Raw genomic sequence first — 20,000 nt, 5'->3', positions numbered from 1 at the left:
GAGAGCCCACAGTGTGAATCCTACTGAGATTTGATGTGTGTGTTTTTGAGAAAGAGAAAAAAAGTCTCACAATGACAAATGACCAATCTATTTTGGTTTTTCCGCTTCCTTTCTACCGTTTTGTTTGACTTTCAATGCAATAAGGGCTTTGAATTCCATGCTCCTTTTGTGTCCTTAAAAAAAACACCTATGTTGCCTCAATAACTAGCATGCACATCTTCAGGCGCAGACTGAAAACTAATCTCTTTCGACTCCACTTCGAGCGATAGAATTACTAACAAAGCGCTTATACTAATCAAGGACTGGCTTATCTAAAGCCAGTTGAGTAGCACTTGAAATGTTTTAGCTCCATGAAACCTGATGTACTTATATGATTCTGTTTTCTTCAAGTTTGTATCTTGTTGGTCGAATGCACTTATTGTAATTCGCTTAAAAGCGTCAGCCAAATGAAATGTAATGTAAAGGGGTTAAAGGTCACTATGGTTCGGATTTGCTTTGCCCGCCAAAGAAAAACATTGGTATTATAGATATACAACAGTTCCTGGATCTTTAACAATCCTTTAAAAAGACTTCAAACTGCTCTTATTTAACACTATATTCCAGCTAGTGTAAGAAATTAAAAATCAATATTGAATGACGTAATTTAACTTAAATACACAGTAAGTTTAAAACTGTTTTATTCTGAAAACAGTTCCGGTTAAAGTTTACTTTGAAAAGCGGTATTGAAAGGCTTTGCCGTTGACAACAATGACCACTTCCGGTTTTACGTTAACATCGATTACAGCCGTTAAAATGCATTAAATAAAAAGTCATGAAAGAGTGTATGAGGAGAAAAGGCGTGTGGAGTTCTGCAATGAATACACAACGTCTAAATCCTCTGTTTTACGCGAAAACTGTTTTATTCTGAAAACAGTTCCGGTTAAAGTTTACTTTGAAAAGCTGTATTGAAAGGCTTTGCCGTTGACAACAATGACCACTTCCGGTTTTACGTTAACATCGATTACAGCCGTTAAAATGCATTAAATAAAAAGTCATGAAAGAGTGTATGAGGAGAAAAGGCGTGTGGAGTTATGCAATTAATACACAACGTCTAAATCCTCTGTTTTACACGATATCGGACATAGAAGAAAGAGGAGGGCGGACCCCCGTCAACACGGCCGCCATTGAGACGAGGAGTCACGGATGAGATATATAGATAGGTGGAGAGGCTTGTTCGCTCTCTTTTCACCGCTGCAACTTCGAGACAACAACTGATGTCTCCACTACTGGTTTCATTACCACGCTACTTAAATAAAGTACTTGAATTTAATTGAACTTTTTCAGAGACTCCATTAGTCTCTTTATTTTAACTTCTCTCCTGGACGCGGGAACAACAAACACAATCCAACACTAGCCATGCCAAGCTAGCACCAAGATGGCCTGTGTGCATCTCCACAGCCCGTTATTTCACCACCAGTCAGCCCAACTCCAGTCTCCTGGCTTTTCAAACTAGCCTCCATGTGTGCGGCCAGACTGAGCCTTGGAGATTCAAGGTGTTAGGGAGGGGTTTGCTGTGATCTCTCTGCGCTCAGCCGGCAGCCTCTCTGGATCTGATGAAGAAAAGTCTGAACTTTGGTGGGACAGGAGGAGGGATGAGAGGGAGGAAGAGAGAGAGAGAAAGAGAGGGAGGAGGGGGAGAAAAGGACAAAAGGAGAAGGAAAATCTGGAAGCGCTGCCATGAAGAGAAGTGAGTCATGTTCATGTGCTTGTGGGAGAATAGCTACTTCCTCTGTATGCAACACACTAACAGCAGTATCTTAAGGCTCACTGGCATATTGAAAGGGATAAGGAAGATAACCATTTTTTGCAGTAACATCCTGAAGATGTTAGAGACATTGATGGGGCTGATGGAAGTAATGAAGACAATGACATCAGTGCTAATGATGATGATTAAGGCGGGATGAGTTGTTGTTTGTGATGGTCGGTAAATCATTTTGTTGTGTGTGTGTGTGTGTGGTCACCAGTTAGTGGAAACAGGCCTTGAACATCTGTATCACTAAATAACTCTCAGTTGGAGGAAAACAGGAAGGAGGGAGTGTGGTGGTCCTGGCTGATGTAATTGGTTGAAACGTCAGTGTCTTTGACTCTGATAAACGCTATCACAAAGTCTTGAGTTGTGTCGCCTCTGTTTAGACTTCCAAACATTGTTTCCCTCCATTATTTTCTGCATATTTTTGTCATGCACAGGAGCCACGGAGAGAATATAAATCTCCCTTTTGCTAGCCTCCTCTCCCGTGGAGTTACGTCGCTGCTACGTGGCAAGCATTGGACTGTCAGGGCCTCTACTGTGGGTTTACTGCCTGCTGGCCCCCAGTCCAACCACACACACACACACACACACACACACACACACACACACACACACACACACACACACACACACACACACACACACACACACACACACACACACACACACAGCCAGCCCACAGCCGTGCAGCTGCAGGAGGGAGGGCTTGCTGGCAGATGCACACATCTGTTGGAGCTAGCTGCGCTGTCCTGATGTGACGCTGACACACACGAAACACTGAGCTGATTGTGAGCGCGCTGCATTGTGAATAGCCAGGGAAAAAGTGGAGAGCATGTTTCAAACTCTCTTAGTTTCACTACTTATTTGCAGGGCTCATTCAATCTTCTCTGCTTCTCTATCTCTCTCTCTCACACACACACACACACACACACACACACACACACACACACACACACACACACACACACACACACACACACACACACACACACACACACACACACGCTCACTGCCTGCTGTCTGTGGTATGACAGGCAGGACTAATGTTTGTTCTGGAGCAATAACACAATTAGGATTCCACACATTTCTTTCTCCACACACTCAACGTGCGGCCCCCTCTTTCGCCCCCTCCCCCCTTTTCTCCCCTTCTCCTCTGTCCTCTCTCCTTTGCTCCTCTCTCCTTTCCTCCTGTCTTCTTTCCTCTCTCCTTTCCTCCTCCTCTTCTTTCCATCCTACCTTCCCTTCTGTCAGTCAACGGTTTGCTGTCAAGTCTGCCCTGTGTCGACGGGCAACAGATGATCAGATTGATTTAATAACACCAAATTGCTTTGCTTTGGACAAAGTTACAGAGCTTTCTCAGTCATGAGTGTGTGTGTGTGTGTGTGTGTGTGTGTGTGTGTGTGTGTGTGTGTGTGTGTGTGTGTGTGTGTGTGTGTGTGTGTGTGTGTGTGTGTGTGTGTGTGTGTGTGTGTGTGTGTGTGTGTATATTTGATTCTTGGCACAGTTCTCCTACTCGGTCTACTGCTCTTCCGCTTAGGGTTTGATGAAGGTGATCCTCCACCATACACCAATTAACCTTTCTCTCTCCGCCTCGCTCACACACTGGAACTGCTCTCCCTACGCTCCTGACCTGAGTGTAAAATTGCCATTTCCTCTTCATTTTGTTCACAAGGAAAACTGATGCCTCACCTACCCCTCCCGCCCTTCCTCCCTTCCGCCCCTTTCTCAACTTCTCTCCTCTCAGTCCCCTTTTCTTTCTCTCCACTCCCTCTACTGTCTTGTCACCTTTCTTTCTCTCTGACCCTGTTTTGTGATACGCCACGTTGAGGGTGTTGTCTTGATCCTGTGTGTGTGTGTGTGTGTGTGTGTGTGTGTGTGTGTGTGTGTGTGTGTGTGTGTGTGTGTGTGTGTGTGTGTGTGTGTGTGTGTGTGTGTGTGTGTGTGTGTGTGTGTGTGTGTGTGTGTGTGTGTGTGTGTGTGTGTGTGTGTGTGTGTGTGTGTGTAGTTATGTAACTTAGTCTCTCCCTGGAAATGGGCCGCTGCTTCTTTGAGCTCCGCTTTGACTTCCTCCCGCCCACTGCCCCGGCAACAGCCTATTAAGGGAGCCGCTGGTTTCCCATCAGCCAGTGGGAGAGGGGAGCTGTGTTTTGACAGGGTAGAGGAATGCGAGGAAGGCGGGGCCTTTCCAGGAAGTGGATGGCAATAGAGTCAGATCCTGGAGACTTTGGCTGAGCTACTTATTTGGCACCCTGGAAATGATTTAATTCCAATACACTTATTTTATGTTGATCGAAGCTGTCCGAGTTTTGTTTTCATTGTGTCCACCATCATGTTGTTTTTACACGTACAAGACATATTTCTCTTCTTTTAACTCATTTTCTCTTTTGATTAAAAGTTGTCCAAAGTTGGACATTGTGTGTTTTGACAAAGAACAAAGATGCACAGACGACACTTTAATCTTAGGCTCATTAGGAGACGGGGAGGTAGAGAAAAGGCTGACTTGTAGTCACTGGGTCATCTGTTTCTGGCCTGTGTTCCTGGAAACCAGGCCTGAAGAGAGGATTGGATGGGTGGGTAGATGGATGGATGGGAGGATGACAGGGGAGAAAGGCTTTGCCATGGGTGCTTATTTGTGTGTTTGAAGGCTGAGGGACGGACGGGGAGCAATGTGCTGAGACTGTCGTTTACAAGGCTGAGTCCTGACTTGTCGGCGCTCCGGCTGCACACAATGATCTGCAGAATGCCTGGTATTTTTCGAGGAAACCGGGGGGAAATGCAGACGAGGGGAAAGACAGAACATTTGAGAGAAAGAACAGTTTTATGAAAGAAGTCATCTAGGAAATAAAAATGTATTTAAAGATGTTTTTATTCCATTTATCAAAAGCAGTATGGCTGTTCAAGATTTCGCCAGACATTGCTTAGGGGCGTTCCAGCATTTCCAGCACTCAATACAGATTGGTAATAGCTCCTCGTCTGCCTTGAGCTATGTGGAAGATGAAGGAAACTGCTGTTTAACCTTGGAGACTCATTTGAATTCTTTAAAAGTCGTGAAATGCTCAGCCATGCAGGAAATGCTGCAGATATTCCGAGTTTGGCGGTCCTGGATCGTCCTAGACTTAAACTATCAAAAGTTCATAAGTGTCCATAAGATATACCATCAACCTTCAACTGCTAGTTCCAGTGTCAGCTTAATGTGCTATTCATTTTCATAATAGCAATGTTACTTTCTCAAAGCTAACTTTCTTTGACCCTACCTTAGGGATGAGAAGTTAAGGAGACCAGCGTATTTTTTTTTACGAATAAACGATGACATGATCAATGATGCTGCAGGGAAAAGACTACATTGTTAAACTCTGTATAACGTGGCATTGAGGTTAAATGGCTTGATTAAAAGATATGCCTGAAGCTGGTTGATTGAGGCTTTTGTACCTTTTTTAGATGTGGTTTCTCAAGGTGCTGGATCCCATCTGTCGGCGGGGGGGAAATGTGCTCCAAAGGCCTCGGTTCAGGGCCTGATGAGAGGAGCTTGTTCATACATGGTTTGCAAGTGGAACGTGTGTGTGCGCTCGTATATGTCCGTTGCATTCCACTCCACCCGTTCTGAGTTCTTCTCCGTGGATGACATATCATTACCGCAATTATAGGGCAGGAGGACTTCGACCATAGACACACACACACACACACACACACACACACACACACACACACACACACACAGAGGCGTGCACACTTAAAAGCACTGCAAAAATGTATGCACAGGCATATGCATGCCAAATGCGTGATGGCAAATTCCGAAAACTCAGAATTTTGCTTTAAACACTTTCCCTCTGTTCCTCTCTTTCAGCCCCTTAATTCTCTCTCTCTCTCACACACACACACACACACACACACACACACACACACACACACACACACACACACACACACACACACACACACACACAGACTCCATATGTGCAGAAAGCTGCCAGCCGACGTGGGAACCCAAAGAGGTTCCATCTTTTATAAATCCCCTCTCTGTCTTTCCCAAATATGTGTGTGTGTGTGTGTGTGTTCACGCTCTCCTCAAAGTAAGCACAAGCACAGCATTCCTCGTTGCCTTCCTCTACCCCCTTCTTTCCCTCTTACCTCCCCCCTCCATCTTTCTCTGCATCTCCCCCTTCTCAACCCCACCTCTTGCTCTCTTCTGGTATAAAGGTACTCTCTCTCTCTCTCTCTCTGTGTGTGTGTGTGTGTGTGTGTGTGTGTGTGTGTGTGTGTGTGTGTGTGTGTGTGTGTGTGTGTGTGTGTGTGTGTGTGTGTGTGTGTGTGTGTGTGTGTGTGTGTGTGTGTGTGTGTGTGTGTGTGTGTGTGTGTGTGTGTGTGTGTGTGTGTGTGTGTGTGTGTGTGTGTGAGGGAGCAGGTCTCTCCTCGACTGAATACCTTTTGTAAAAGGAGCTGGGGTTGAATGGGAGTGGTGTTGGTGGCAGTTTCCCACCATATTTAGAAAGCTACCTCTTTCTCCACACACACACACACACACACACACACACACACACACACACACACACACACACACACACACACACACACACACACACACACACACACACACATCAATGTGTTTGTTTGCTTGTATATTAAAGGCCAGCGCAGATTAAGGTTGTCAGTTTATAAGATGTGTGTGTGTGTGTGTGTGTGTGTGTGTGTTGCAGGGAATAGATAGCCATTCAGTTCTGAACACGGACACCTGAGAGCATTCCTCTCTGCTTAACACACCCATCATGAGGAAGAGGATACCTGCACCTATGTCTCCCATTCTCTCTCTGTTATCTCCCTCCTTCTGTGTCACTATATCACACGCACATTACAGATCAGGTACATCAGCAACCTTTTTTGTAAAGCTTATACCAGTGAATGATATGAGTTACAAACACAGGAAGTGCCTTTTAGGAGTGTCTACTGATTTAGCTTGTTTTAAAAATATAAACAGGATGCAACTGTCCAGGGTTTATCCCTCATGACTGTTAAACCACAGAATTACAGAGAATAACGACCTGAGTACCAAATAAAGTTCAGTTTCAATTCTCCATCTTTCTTTCTCGTTTTGCTTAGTGTGAATATGTTTCTCTTGTTTTTATTGTCTTTAAACCTCTCCCATTTCTCATATTGTCTCCTCCTGGTTGCCTCCTCCCTGATCTGCTGCTCTTTCTTCTTTCTTCATTCTTTCTATGGAACCTTTTTTACCGAACATTTTCCAGTAACTAAGATTTACCGTCTTGCTTATCTGGTTGTCTAATAACATGGTTGCCGGTATTTAAAAAAAGGTGGTTGTGTAAGATTCTTGCAAAGCTGTGAATAAGCAGTCATCTCAGTTAAGTCGTCCAAACTCCACCCCAGTGTTTTGCAGGCCAATGAAAACTAGTACCTTGGTTGCAGGGCAGTTTTTGTGGAAAGAATCAAGAAACCAAAATCAGAACCAGCTTTAAGTTCCTGAAAGTTTTCCCAAGTTTCTGGAAAAGTTGGTGTGCTGTATGAAAGAGCTTTGATTCAGTCTCTGTTAGCGGATGTTAGTACGGTATGTAGCTGGTAATGCTTTCTTTACTAAACTGTTATTCAGGACAGTGTGTTTTTTTAGTGTATGTAAAACAGCTGACCAAAAAGGCCATGCTCTTTTGGACAAACATGGCTCCGTGAGAGTCACTGTTTGTTTTAATTGAGATCCAATGCTCTGACAAATGTCTCTCTGTCCTGCATATCAGTGTTTTTATATGTTGAGCGCAGTTATGCAAGATACTAATTATACAAATGAAACAATACTCCACATCAAGAAAAGTGAACAATTGATCAAACTAAGAAAGTATATGGTATTTGCAATTAAAAGAAACCACTTTTTATTCAAGTTTTACCATTCTCTTATACAAAAGACAGGTGTAGACCGACTACAGTATGCAACATTGATGGAAAAGCACATTTGTTGCCAGAGAGACGCATTCCTCGGTCCAACAATAGCTGCTTCAGACTTATCTCGGAGATTAGGTCCTGTGCCTCTCAAAGTTCAACCTGCCTTCTGTCTGAGTCTCTAGACTTTTATAGATTTCCATCATCTCCACTGCCTGTCCCTTGAGAATAGTGCTCGGGGGGGGCAGGAAATCATCTGAAATCAATTCGTATCTTCTTGTGTGACACAACCACTTCTGAGAAAGTCTTGTCACATCAGTCATGTGTGAAGAATATCTTCCTCTCTAAAAAAGGAATACTAAAACATTAGCACATTTAAAACCATTATGCTGTGGGTTGCAAAGGAACCTTGAAGTTCAAGGTTTTTTATTCATAACATGCACAACAATTACGAAGGTTCAGTCATACACGGGAACGTTTGCGTTTACGCACCGAATTTGTTTTCAAAAAAGTCTTCCGTTCACACGCATTCGGGTCATTTAACGTGTCCGTTCACACGAGACCACTGGAAACGCTGTAGTACATATACCAGGCCTGTAAGTGGCGCTCTACTTCCGCACGAGACCGCTCGAACACGCTGGAGACGCTGTAGTAGATATAACGGGTCTGTAAGGGGCGTAGTAACTTCCGCCACAAAATACACCAAAAGCAGCGAAGAAGACTCCCGAGCATGGTTGCCATGGTTGCCCTTCTGTTTATGCCCCGCAGTGGATTTAGCAACATGTAGTTCATGTAGTTCTCCATGTCCACTTGTTGCTGATGGTTGTGGTAGAGGAGCTGTAGATTTTGCACTAACATCTGTAGCATGGTCAGTAGCAGTAGCAGTAGCTGACCATGCTACAGCAGAGGTGGGGCTATGGCTTCATCGTTATCAGGAAATTATCATATAGGACAGTGGTTCTCACGTGAGATTTATTTTATGTTAATGAACAAAAATAAAAATAACGAAGTTTGAGCAGTGTGGGTTTTATATTACAGAGTTACACATATTTCAAAACGCGAAGTGTAATAACTGCAGTTTGCCTCCCTGTCAGAATAACAAAGATCCTCAGTGAAGCGCAAGCCCATGTCTCTCACTACATTGTAAGTACAACTTATTAAAAAGATCTGTTCAATGCAACTAATGTCGTCTTAGTGTTATTGCATGATGTTAAAATTGGTTTGCCATGAATGAAGTGATGGATTGTAAAAAATTGAAAGGTAGCATTTAAGTTTTCCTCAGATACAAGGTTGTTGTTTTAATAAATCAGACCCCAGCACTGTACTGTACCTCTTTATATAGGCATTTCTTCCCTAACACATTTTTTTTGCGCTGATCAGGGGGTACTTGGCTGAATTTTTTTTCAAAGGAGGTACATTATTGAAAAGAGTTTGAAAATCACTGGTAGAGGACATACACACTGAGCCGTTTGGCCCCCCAGAGCGTTGAGGTTGCAGATCTATCCACCTTGGGACCCGTTATCGTTTGCGGGGTCCGTTTCCTCGGTTCCGTTACGGCCTTGTGTGAACGAACGGGCGAGAGAAAAGTAGCAGATACAACAGTTTCGTTCTCGTGTAAACACCGCCTTAAATTTGTACCCTAAAGGCAAACTGCAGGGGGGAGCTTCAACGCATATTAAACAATATGGGTTTTAAACTAAAATGACCCTTTCTTAAATACCTTTTATATTACATCTTTTAATGTTTTTTTAACTTTAAAACATGTTTAAAACTGCCATCTTTTGACCACATAGAGCTGATGAAACGTCTTACTGCTGTCATTTACAGTAAAGTAGAAACACAATTAAGGAGTGTCAGACATGTTGAAGCACTGATTCAGCATTACCAACGCCAGGAGCACACGACTGACTTTGATCTCCCTAGTTGCAAGACTTAAGAAGTAGCAGTCATTTGCACAGCCAAGCAGAATAAATATGTATGGCCAATTAGCTAATGTTAGCCTTATATCACCCGTGGCATCCTTCACTCTGCTGGTAAACACGACATGCTTTCACCGGGCCTATTTAACTTGCGTCATCAATGGAAATCTCTATATTCAAAATAAAAAGGAAGTGGACATGTGATCAGTTTCACAATGTTGTTTTTATGAATAACTCATTCATAAGAAGAATAAGAGAAGTAAAAGCTGGATAGAGCACATTGAGCTTGATTTGAGTGTTTACTTATTTTTGCAAAATAAGAAAAATTAAAGACTATTCTCCATGGCCACATTAATCAGAGTAAGAAATACCAGTCTCAACTGATTTTGGCTGTTGCATATGTGTGTGTGTGTGTGTGTGTGTGTGTGTGTGTGTGTGTGTGTGTGTGTGTGTGTGTGTGTGTGTGTGTGTGTGTGTGTGTGTGTGTGTGTGTGTGTGTGTGTGTGTGTGGCCGGTGTGCATGTCATGATGGAGGGGAGAGAGAAGTGTGAAGCACTCGACTGGAAGTAAGTCAGACAGTCTGTTAGGTGGTTGTGAATATCCATCATGCTTCATCAGGATGGACAAACTGGAGTCATTGGGCGTGTGTGTGTGTGAGTGTGTGTGAGTGATGAATGACTGTGTGAGTAATTGCTGTTGTGTTATTAGGTCAGAGCTGCCCGTACACATCAAGAGCTTCTGTGTGTGCGTGCGAGTGTGTTACATTTCAGTGTGTTTTCCATGCTTACACAGGGCTTTCTGTCTAATGACATAGAAACACACACACACACACACACACACACACACACACACACACACCCACATTCATGTTCCTTTACACACACAAACATTCATACACCCGGACAAGTGGGTGATTGTTTTCTGGATTCAGCATGGAGTTTTTCAATGTAGCTTTTTATCCCTGTTGGGAATCGACACCTTATTCCTCCCACATTCCACAGGGGAACGGAAACCACTGTATGTGGTTGTGTGTGTGAGTGTGTGTTTGTGTGGGCATGGTGATGTCTGAAGCTGTCAACAACAGCAGCCATCTGGTAATAATTTCACTGGAAAACAATGGTCATTATTCATTGACTGATACAGTACATTTGCAGATATGTACATTAGATCCTGTAGGAAACAGCTGCGGAACAAAATGTGCATTTGCATTTTTCCTACATTTAACGTCCACCATGACTCAGCATTACAAGGCAAATTGTCACTAAATCAGACGTCAATAGCCAACTGGATAATCAGTCTGCAATGTTCAATTTCACACATCAGTAGCTCCAAATTGCAGTGAAAGCAGAACACAGCACATTGTGTCTTAGACTGCTTTATAATTGCCTTAAAGAAATCGTTTTGGTTTTTTTTACATTTTAGGATATGATTTTCAAAAGTGGGAAGATCAGTAGCACATATCTCTGTCCGCTAAATACAAAGCCAGTAAAGGGTTGGCTTAATGTTTAAGATTGGGAAGAAGCCAATAAACAGTTCGACATGCAACCCGCCTAAAAAAAATTTGTTTTGGTACAGATTAAACAAACAAGATATAATGTGTTCAGTAGAAGGTGAAACTTTGAAAGCTCAAAAAACAGTCCTTGTGATGCAATGTAAAAAACATTGAAAAGGTTTAAAGACTGTTTTCAGATCTGCCTCAAAATGTAACAGGCTCTTTTTTGGTCCTTACTAACACATTTCCCAAAAGTGTAATGGTAATCTCAAGAGTGGTTTTTGCTGACTAACAAAGAAACGGACCAATAACATAACCTCATAAAGGAGGTAATAATTAGTGAGGTAGCTTTAGAGGAGCTGATTGGGCGGTCTTCCAGTCTTGATACTTAGCTAAGCTTAGGGCTGCTCGATTATGGCAAAAATCATAATCTCGATTATTTTGGTCAATAATTGATATTACGATTATTAAAAACGGTTATTCATTAATTTTGAAAACATCAATTCATTGGGGAAAAAAAATGTGAACAGTATGTTTTTAACAGTTGATTACCTTGAAATTTAAGTATAACTCAACTAAAAAACCAATAAAAAAATAATAAAAAGATAATCGTTTTATTTCGATTACGTTTAGAGATGTCCCGATCCGATCACGTGATCGGGGATCGGAGCCGATCACGTGATTTTCAAAAGATCGGAATAGGGAGAAAAAAAATCGGGGATCGGAATTTTTTAATTTTTTAATTTTGTATTCAATGTTACAAAACAAAAATGACCATGTTCAAGTCTTAAAGTCATCCTCAGGCCTTAGTTTTGGTTTCAAATTACAGAACATCATGTATGTGTTGCTTCTTTGGGGCTTGTTTTCATAGACCTGGTTGCTTATTTCTCTCAAATCTGGCAACAGAGTGGGCAGGGCGCAGTGTCTAATTGTAGCAGTAAGCTAACGAGTACTGATAAGCTTTATTTTGTTTTGATCCAATGCTGCACAACTGAACTGATCCAATGCTGCTGTGAAAAAAGAAGCTATATCCATGTTGGATAGAATATTCAATTTAAATAAAAAAAATAACCTTAAGGAACCACTTGAATGCTTTTTTTCTTTTTTTTCTCTTAATGCATTGCATAAAGATCGGATCGGGAAAAATCGGTATCGGCAAATTGTCAAAATCAAATGATCGGAATGGGATCGGGAGCAAAAAAAGGTGATCGGGACATACCTAATTACGTTGTTTTCGTAATCGTTGCAAGCCATAATCGTAATTGCGATTAAAATACGATTAATTGAGCAGCCCTAGCTAAACTTACCATCCTCAGGCTGTAGCTGCATATTTATGTACAGAAGTGTCATCAATATTCTAATCTAAAAAACAGAGAGGAAGTGAAAAAAGGGGCACCCACCCCAAAATCCAAACCTGTTACAAGGGTGAGCTCAACAAAAAGGGTTACAGTGACAATTATAACCCTTTTTAAAAAAATGACTTCGTGTCCGTGAACTTTCCTAACACTAGAAGTCCTTGAATATTCATAGCGTACCGTACATTCAGACCGATGAGTATTCATGGGTAAAAAGATTGTTAGAATATAATGAATTTCTACAGGAAATGAGGGGTTATTATAAGAACACAAGGTTATTGGAAGAGATGCCTTTGACGGTCCTGCTCTTCATTCGCTCTCCATTTATCATACGAGCCGATTCTTCATATACTTATTCCCTCTCTTCCTTCTCCTTTCTTCTCTGTCTCGCTCTTTTCTTTTTCCTGGCAGAGTTCAGAGTGGTGTTACCATCTGTCTGTGATGTGTCCTGGACGCAACTGTGTGTGTGTGTGTGTGTGTGTGTGTGTGTGTGTGTGTGTGTGTGTGTGTGTGTGTGTGTGTGTGTGTGTGTGTGTGTGTGTGTGTGTGTGTGTGTGTGTGTGTGTGTGTGTGTGTGTGTGTGTGTGTGTGTGTGTGTGTGTGTGTGTGTGTGTGTGTGTGTGTGTGTGTGTGTGTGTGTGTGTGTGTGTGTGTGTGTGTGTGTGTGTGTGTGTGTGTGTGTGTGTGTGTGTGTGTGTTCAAGGCAGGATGGCCAGGCTGAGCTGGAAACGGGGCTCAGATGGAAAAAGAGGCCGTTTTTAAGACAGAGAAAGAACTAAATCAACAATTACAAGAAAAGATAGCGTCAGAAAGGCAAGAAGGACACCAGGAGTGATGTGTGAGTGTGTGAGTGTTTATGTTGCAACAGTATGAGCCACAGCTGTGTGATCTACCAACCCTTTCAAAGAGCCTGTCAGAGAAGACGACCAGCTGAAGGAAAAGACATACAACGACACACAGCTGTCTTCAGAGGATGTGTGTGTGTGTGTGTGTGTGTGTGTGTGTGTGTGTGTGTGTGTGTGTGTGTGTGTGTGTGTGTGTGTGTGTGTGTGTGTGTGTGTGTGTGTGTGTGTGTGTGTGTGTGTGTGTGTGTGTGTGTGTGTGTGTGTGTGTGTGTGTGTGTGTGTGTGTGTGTGTGTGTGTGTGTGTGTGTGTGTGTGTGTGTGTGTGTGTGTGATGGATATCAGTGACACGTCTTTACAGAAATGAAAAGCATATCCTTAATGCATACTGTGTGTGTGTGTGTGTGTGTGTGTGTGTGTGTGTGTAGCAGCTTATAACCATTAGTCAGTAGCTCTTTAGCAGGGATTTCACTCAGCAGCATTGAATTGCAGCACATACGTCATTCAGTAATCTATCTCTGGCAATGGATGTGTGTGTGTGTGTGTGTGTGTGTGTTTGTATATGTGTGTTTGTGTTTGAGCTACGTTAGCTGTTGCGGAACATTATGGCTCGGGTCCTTTGTGTATCTGCTGAATAAATGTGTGTTCCCCAAGGACACAGCGTGTATATACATTACTGCTGACCTAACCGTAGGGGGGCTCATGTGGTTCTCGTGCTGTGTGTGTGTGTGTGTAAACACATACGTTGACGGATAGGTTTAGTTCAGCAGCTTGGCTCAAACCCTGCTGAGACACATTGCTTTTGTGATGTTGGTTCTTGTCCATTTAGGCGAAGCCAAGTTATTGCACTTAAGATGAATAGACGTGGTTTTTTCTTTTATTTGGTTTTTACTGCTATTATTATGCAAGCAAAGAAACCAAACACAGATTCAGCTCCTCTTGGTCACAACTCGCCCTCATTAAGCCTCGGAAGATGTCTTATTCTTCCTGTGTGCATGTTTATATATAACCCTGTGTTTACAAAGCTGACAGCAGGTGCAGTAATCCCTATTCACATATCAAACCAAGACCCTATTCATCCTCTACCTCTCTTTTTATTAGTCCTCTACAGGATATTCACTGTAATCCCCCCTGTATTTTACAAGACTATTGTTGATGATGAAGTGCTTTGAATTAGTCCCTCTCTCTATTTTCTGTTTTCTCTGCCTCTCACATCTTTCTTTCTTCTACATTGACATGATGGGACTTGTTGTATTTCACTGGAGTGCACTTCTATGCAAAGGTGTTATTATCGACGGCACATTAGGAAAAGTATTAATAGTAGTCTGTCTTCATTCTCTTTCCATGACTCTATTTGTTGCTCTTGCGCTCCAGGTCTTGTTTTCTTGACCATTATTCTCTCTCTTGCTCATTTGAGTTTTTCCAGTATTCTGTCATGTATCTTGTACACCTCTTTTATTAGAATTGAATCTGGGTTTTGATCCAAAGTCTTATTCATATTGGGAAGGAAACCACACTACATTGAACCCAATGGGAACAAACAAATGTCATAATCGCCCTCACCCACGCAAAGAGGTTTTTACGCTAACAGGAAATGGGAAAGGATCTTGTTGATAAGGAAATTGCACAATAAACACCAATGGAAACACACCGGAACACCTTTTGAAGACTTGGCATCATCTTGCCTCAAGTTTAATTATACAACAGGATTTTGGGAATGATGCATATTTGCTTTCTTCTTGAGTGTTAGATGAAGGGTTGATACCACTTTCATCTTTCAGGAAGCTAAAGGCGGCTAGCCCAGACTAGCATAAAAACAAAACAAACATCTTTGTGACATTTAGTGAACTTCAGAGGTTTTGATTGACTGTTTTAAATCCATAACGTTTTGCTAAGCTAAGCAAAGCTCTCTGGCTGCTTGCCCCAGCTTCATAATGTACAGTATAGATATGATCATGGTCAGCATTTTGATAAGAAACTAAATTAAAACATTTCCCCAAAACAACAATTACTTTTGAATTGTATACGTAGGTTTGGACTTTCTGAAGTGAGCAATGTGGTCTTTGTGACTCAGGCATACAAAGCCACACTTTATACTTTCAATTTTGAATGAAAAACCATAGGAGGTAGTAAAGATCAATCTTCCCTTTTTGGTTGGTGGTTGAAACCTGCTTCATTACTTTGAACCGATACAGGAAAAACCCTAATCATGTCCACATGTTATTCAGTGTGTGTTTGTATATAACTGAAAAATGCTGACGTCCCCTGTTCCTCATTTTCTCTCTCTCTGTACTTTCCCAGGTAGGGCAGTTCAGTGAATTTCTCCATGAATGTACGTCACAATGATGATGACAGACCAGATTCCACTGGACTTGGCTCCGCCCCCCCTCCTGAACGGGGAGGTCCCTCTCATGCCTCACATGGTTAACGGTGACGCAGCGCAGCAGGTAAACACAGTTTGCTTTCAGTTCACTCGCAGTGATCATTCAAATGCATCCACCTCCTTTCAACATTCCTGTGTTGCCATACACACACGCCAACCAGTTGTGTGCAAGAATACACATCAAACACATCTCTTTGTTGTCATTTCGTCACATGGCTCTTGGGTTGTTGCCACAGGTAATGAACAGCTGCCAAGCGTGTACAGTAAAGCATTCATGTAACAGGAACAAGAATAAACACAGATGCACACAGGCCTTATACTCCCATCTTTCAACACCTAAGACACTTTTTTCTTTGTGCTAGTCATGTAACTAGCCCTGTTGACACATCCCAAGGCCTTAGATTAAATGTCTCTGGAAAAGGTTTGCTCTGAAGCTGACTGATCTTATCAGAAGCCGCAGAGCCAACTGGATCACCTTCAAAGTGCAACACCCCACCCAAGCTCTGCTAACTTGGCGAAAGGAAGCGATTGACGCATTTAAAAGCAAAGCAGTTAATTGACATGGGTCTAATCCTGTTGCCACAGATATATTTTTGATCCGTGTGCTTTTTGGTACGGATGATGTTTATGCATTTTCCCCTGCCTGTTTCCCCCGCAGCCCAGAGGAAGCTCGGTGGGAGTGCTCTGGCTGCGACAGATAACAGTTAGAAGTTTTTGGCTGTAACACACAGCAGTTAGGGAGCTCTTTTTATTGTAACACCCTGCAGTTTGAAGACGGTTCCAAGTGTGGAATCAGCAATCTAGACTGATGATTATACAGACTCTGCATGTGTGTGTCCATGTGTGTGTGTTTGTTTGTTTATGGGTCTGGGTTTCACTGTGTGTGTATCTCTTACCCTGTGTGGGCACACAAGTGTCTGTGTTGAGTCTGAGTACATACTTCTGTGTTTGTGTTTGTCTCTCAGCCTTCCTATCTGTGTCTACACCTGTTGTATGTGTGTCTATCTGTGTCTGTGTGTTCCTGTGTGCAAGCAGAGCTATCAAATACAATCTTAGGCTACAATTTAATGTTTAAAGAACATATGCGTCATGGAGTAAATCTTCCAAAGAGCCAAATTGCCACATCGAGGGTGTCTTTAGTTTTCCTTTCTGCAAAAGTGAAACGCATTTCACAAAACGTATTTTATGACGAGTTAGTTTCTACTTATATTACATTACTTGTTAGTCACTTTTATCCAAAGCAACTTACATAATCAATACTGTGGGCAATCCCCACAGGAGCAATTTGGGGTGAAGTGTCTCAGGGACACAACGACATGCTGACTGCAGTAGGGTTTGAACCTGTGCCCCTCTGATCCGAACACCAACGCACAACCCACTGCACCACACACCTTATAGTCTTGCTTTTGGTTTTAAACCTTTTCCAATAACAAGAATATAATGATTTGTTAGTATTTAAGTAGTTGTAAGAGTTTCTACCTTAGGGGGAAAAGGGTGCTAATGTAGCCAATAGGCGGATCTGTTTTCTGAGGATTCACCTCCTTCACGTAATTGAGTATCAGTACACAGCATTTAGTGCAATACAAATAAATGTGGCCCTCCTTGTCGATTCCCATATCTAACCACTCCATTGGCTCGTTTGTCTGTCACGCTGGTGGCATTTAAAGTTGTGCTGGATTGGCCTTAATAATGCTAAAATAGCAAAAACGACATAAAATTGCAAATGTTCTCTAAAAATGTGCTATTCCTTTGAACACGGACTGAAATGTAGCCTTGGGATTTTATTCCCGGCTGTTTTTAACATCGAAAAATAAAAAAGTAGTTCCTAATACGAGGAAAACATTTGCGATGGTGGCAGGTGACCCGAGTGTTTACCTGCTGCAGCCAAAGCTCACCCTGCATTTGGCAGATCGCAGGAGCTCATTCCCTTCCCTGGCTGTAAGTGTTTTTGGCTCCAACATATAGAAACATGTTCAACTTCAAAACACACTGTAGAAGATTTTATGGGTAAGAAACAAGTAAATAAATATAAAAAATGTTTAATAAACCATTAGCTGATTTTATATTTACAGTTTCAGTGTCCAATGATCTTTCAAAACACAACAAAATCACTACATAAATATTTTACACACACACACACACACACACACACACACACACACACACACACACACACACACACACACACACACACACACACACACACACACACACACACACACTCACACACACTCACCCACATGGCCTAATATAGGGGTTTTCTCAGTCTTTGGGAAACATGGGTCGCCCTGTACTATGCTGGGGTTCCCATAGCAACAGCATCCGCTGCAGCAGACAGAGCAGGAAGCGTGGATGTGTGCGTGTGTGTGTGTCTGTGTGTGTGTGTGTGTGTCAGAGGGAGAGGAGCAGGTTAGCGCTGAGATGGGAGAGCATGCAGACACTACAGGAAGAGCGCAGGATATGAGGATTTTACGACGGCACACCTGTAGAGCGTAGACAGGGCTGTGGTCGTGTGTGCATGCATGTGTGCGTGAACACATGTGCGTGTGTGTGTGATGGAGGGTCACTTGTTTCATGTCTACAGCCATGTGTACACTCTCAACAATCTGCATGCGGAGAATATGACGGTAAGGTGCATGCACACTCCCTTCCGGCATATTCAGCAGAGACACTGGGAAATCAAAACAGTGTCATATATGTTGGTTTGTTTGTGTGTGTGTGTGCCACCTGTTTGTATGTTAAGTGGTGGTGAATGCATCTCTATATGTGTGTATTATGTGTGTGTACTGGTTTAAGTGTTTTAAAAAGGAAAGCCACAAAGCAGGCTGTGTGTGAGACAGCATCATTGTGTCATCATTAGCTTACCTAACACCTCCTCCATATGTCTGTGAACTCTTTGTCCGCCCTACTCTGGGATCTGATGATTATAGTGTGTTATGTCACCTCTGCAAGCCTATTGGCTGCCCAGCAGGGAATCTATCATGTTCTGGTGATTGTTGAAGATGGACGTACGTTACGGGCGTCCATGCAAGATACAGTTAATTTCATCGTTGCTTTCTGATTCTCATCTATTTAATCATATCTGTGTTTTTCTAACTGTGTGATTTGTGTGTGTGCTGCTACAGGTGATCCTGGTGCAGGTGAACCCGGGGGAGACGTTCACCATCCGGGCGGAGGACGGCTCACTGCAATGCATCCAGGGTCAGTCCCACAATATACTGTGTATTATCATATTAACATGTGGCTTGCTGTCAGCTGTGATCTGTGTCACTTTAAGACTGAGTCATTTATATCACTTTAATTACAAGCTTGCTGCAGATGTTTAAGTCAACTGAATTCACTGCTTATTGGAACAACATCAGTGGAAAAGCATGACGGCAAATCAATTTGACATTGGGTTCTATTTATATTTCTTTATAGAACAATCATATTATATAGACTTGAAACTGGATTTGGTGAGGTAACCCAGACAGGGAATATTAAGGTAGTTTTTTTTATTCTGTGGCCATAAAGCAAGTCTCTTTGCCTGCACACAATAATATTTTTCCATTGTCAGGACTCATATTAACATGTTTGATTGACATTAGCCAAAAAGTTCTTAGTCCCTAGTAGTAGTCTTTTGAGAGAGTATTCAATAACGCAGCACTAAGGGTGAGGAAAAGGAAGTGAGGGGGAAATGCTTGGCTGTTATCTTCACATACAATGAAAAGACTAGTTGATAGCAAAGTCAGGGACAGATTGTGAGTGGAGAGCCATTGTCTCTGGTTGCATCTGATATCAGTTCATTCAAAGAATGGAAACGTAAGTCACTTAGAGGCTGTGAAAGGCAGAGGTGGCAGTAACATGGGAATTCCCCAACTTTCGCGTCCCACTTTGATGATGTCAGCACCGTAAGCTGCTACTCAGAAGCTTTGAAAGGGGGCCTTTGTTTTCTTCCCAATCTCTCTCCATCAGTCTGTCTCTCGCTTCTTCTCTCGCTCTTTCTGTGCCCTCTGTGAAGGTGTTCTTTGAGTGAGAGCACTTTTGGCACAGACTCTGACTCTCCCCTACAAAAAACTCTCTCCCTACCCCCCCCCACCCCTAACTCTATGTTGTAACTAATTACAACCCACCTCCTTTTCTCCGCCCGCCGTGTAATTCAATTTCTCCCTGAAATCGAGGGTTCGCTCTATGCAGGGCTTAGAGGCACGAATGATGCCAGATAGACACCGTGCATGATGGGATGGTCGGATACAAAGATGTGCAGATACGGTTTAGAAAGCGCTCCAAAGATATGGATCAATGAGATGCAGAACGACGGATACAGACAGATAAAATAATGCCTGACTGCATACAGTAAA

The 20,000-nt window shown here is 42.6% G+C and overlaps 1 protein-coding gene across 1 annotated transcript in view; it reads left to right on the top strand.

Moving 5' to 3' along the window:
• fndc3ba (fibronectin type III domain containing 3Ba) overlaps window positions 1-20,000 on the top strand; it is an 82,637-nt gene that overhangs the window by 737 nt on the left and 61,900 nt on the right. Inside the window, exons 1-3 of the mRNA XM_079692854.1 lie at window positions 1-1,726; window positions 15,579-15,724; window positions 18,786-18,861. The exon at window positions 1-1,726 is cut by the window's left edge and continues 737 nt beyond it. Of these exons, the coding sequence (XP_079548980.1) occupies window positions 15,608-15,724; window positions 18,786-18,861 (193 nt within the window). The 5' untranslated portion in view covers window positions 1-1,726; window positions 15,579-15,607. The remainder of the gene's footprint in view (window positions 1,727-15,578; window positions 15,725-18,785; window positions 18,862-20,000) is intronic.

The sequence above is a fragment of the Notothenia rossii genome, assembly GCF_949606895.1.
Source record: "Notothenia rossii genome assembly, chromosome: 7".
Lineage (NCBI taxonomy): Eukaryota > Metazoa > Chordata > Actinopteri > Perciformes > Nototheniidae > Notothenia > Notothenia rossii.
This window is presented reverse-complemented; position numbering and strand designations above follow the sequence as displayed.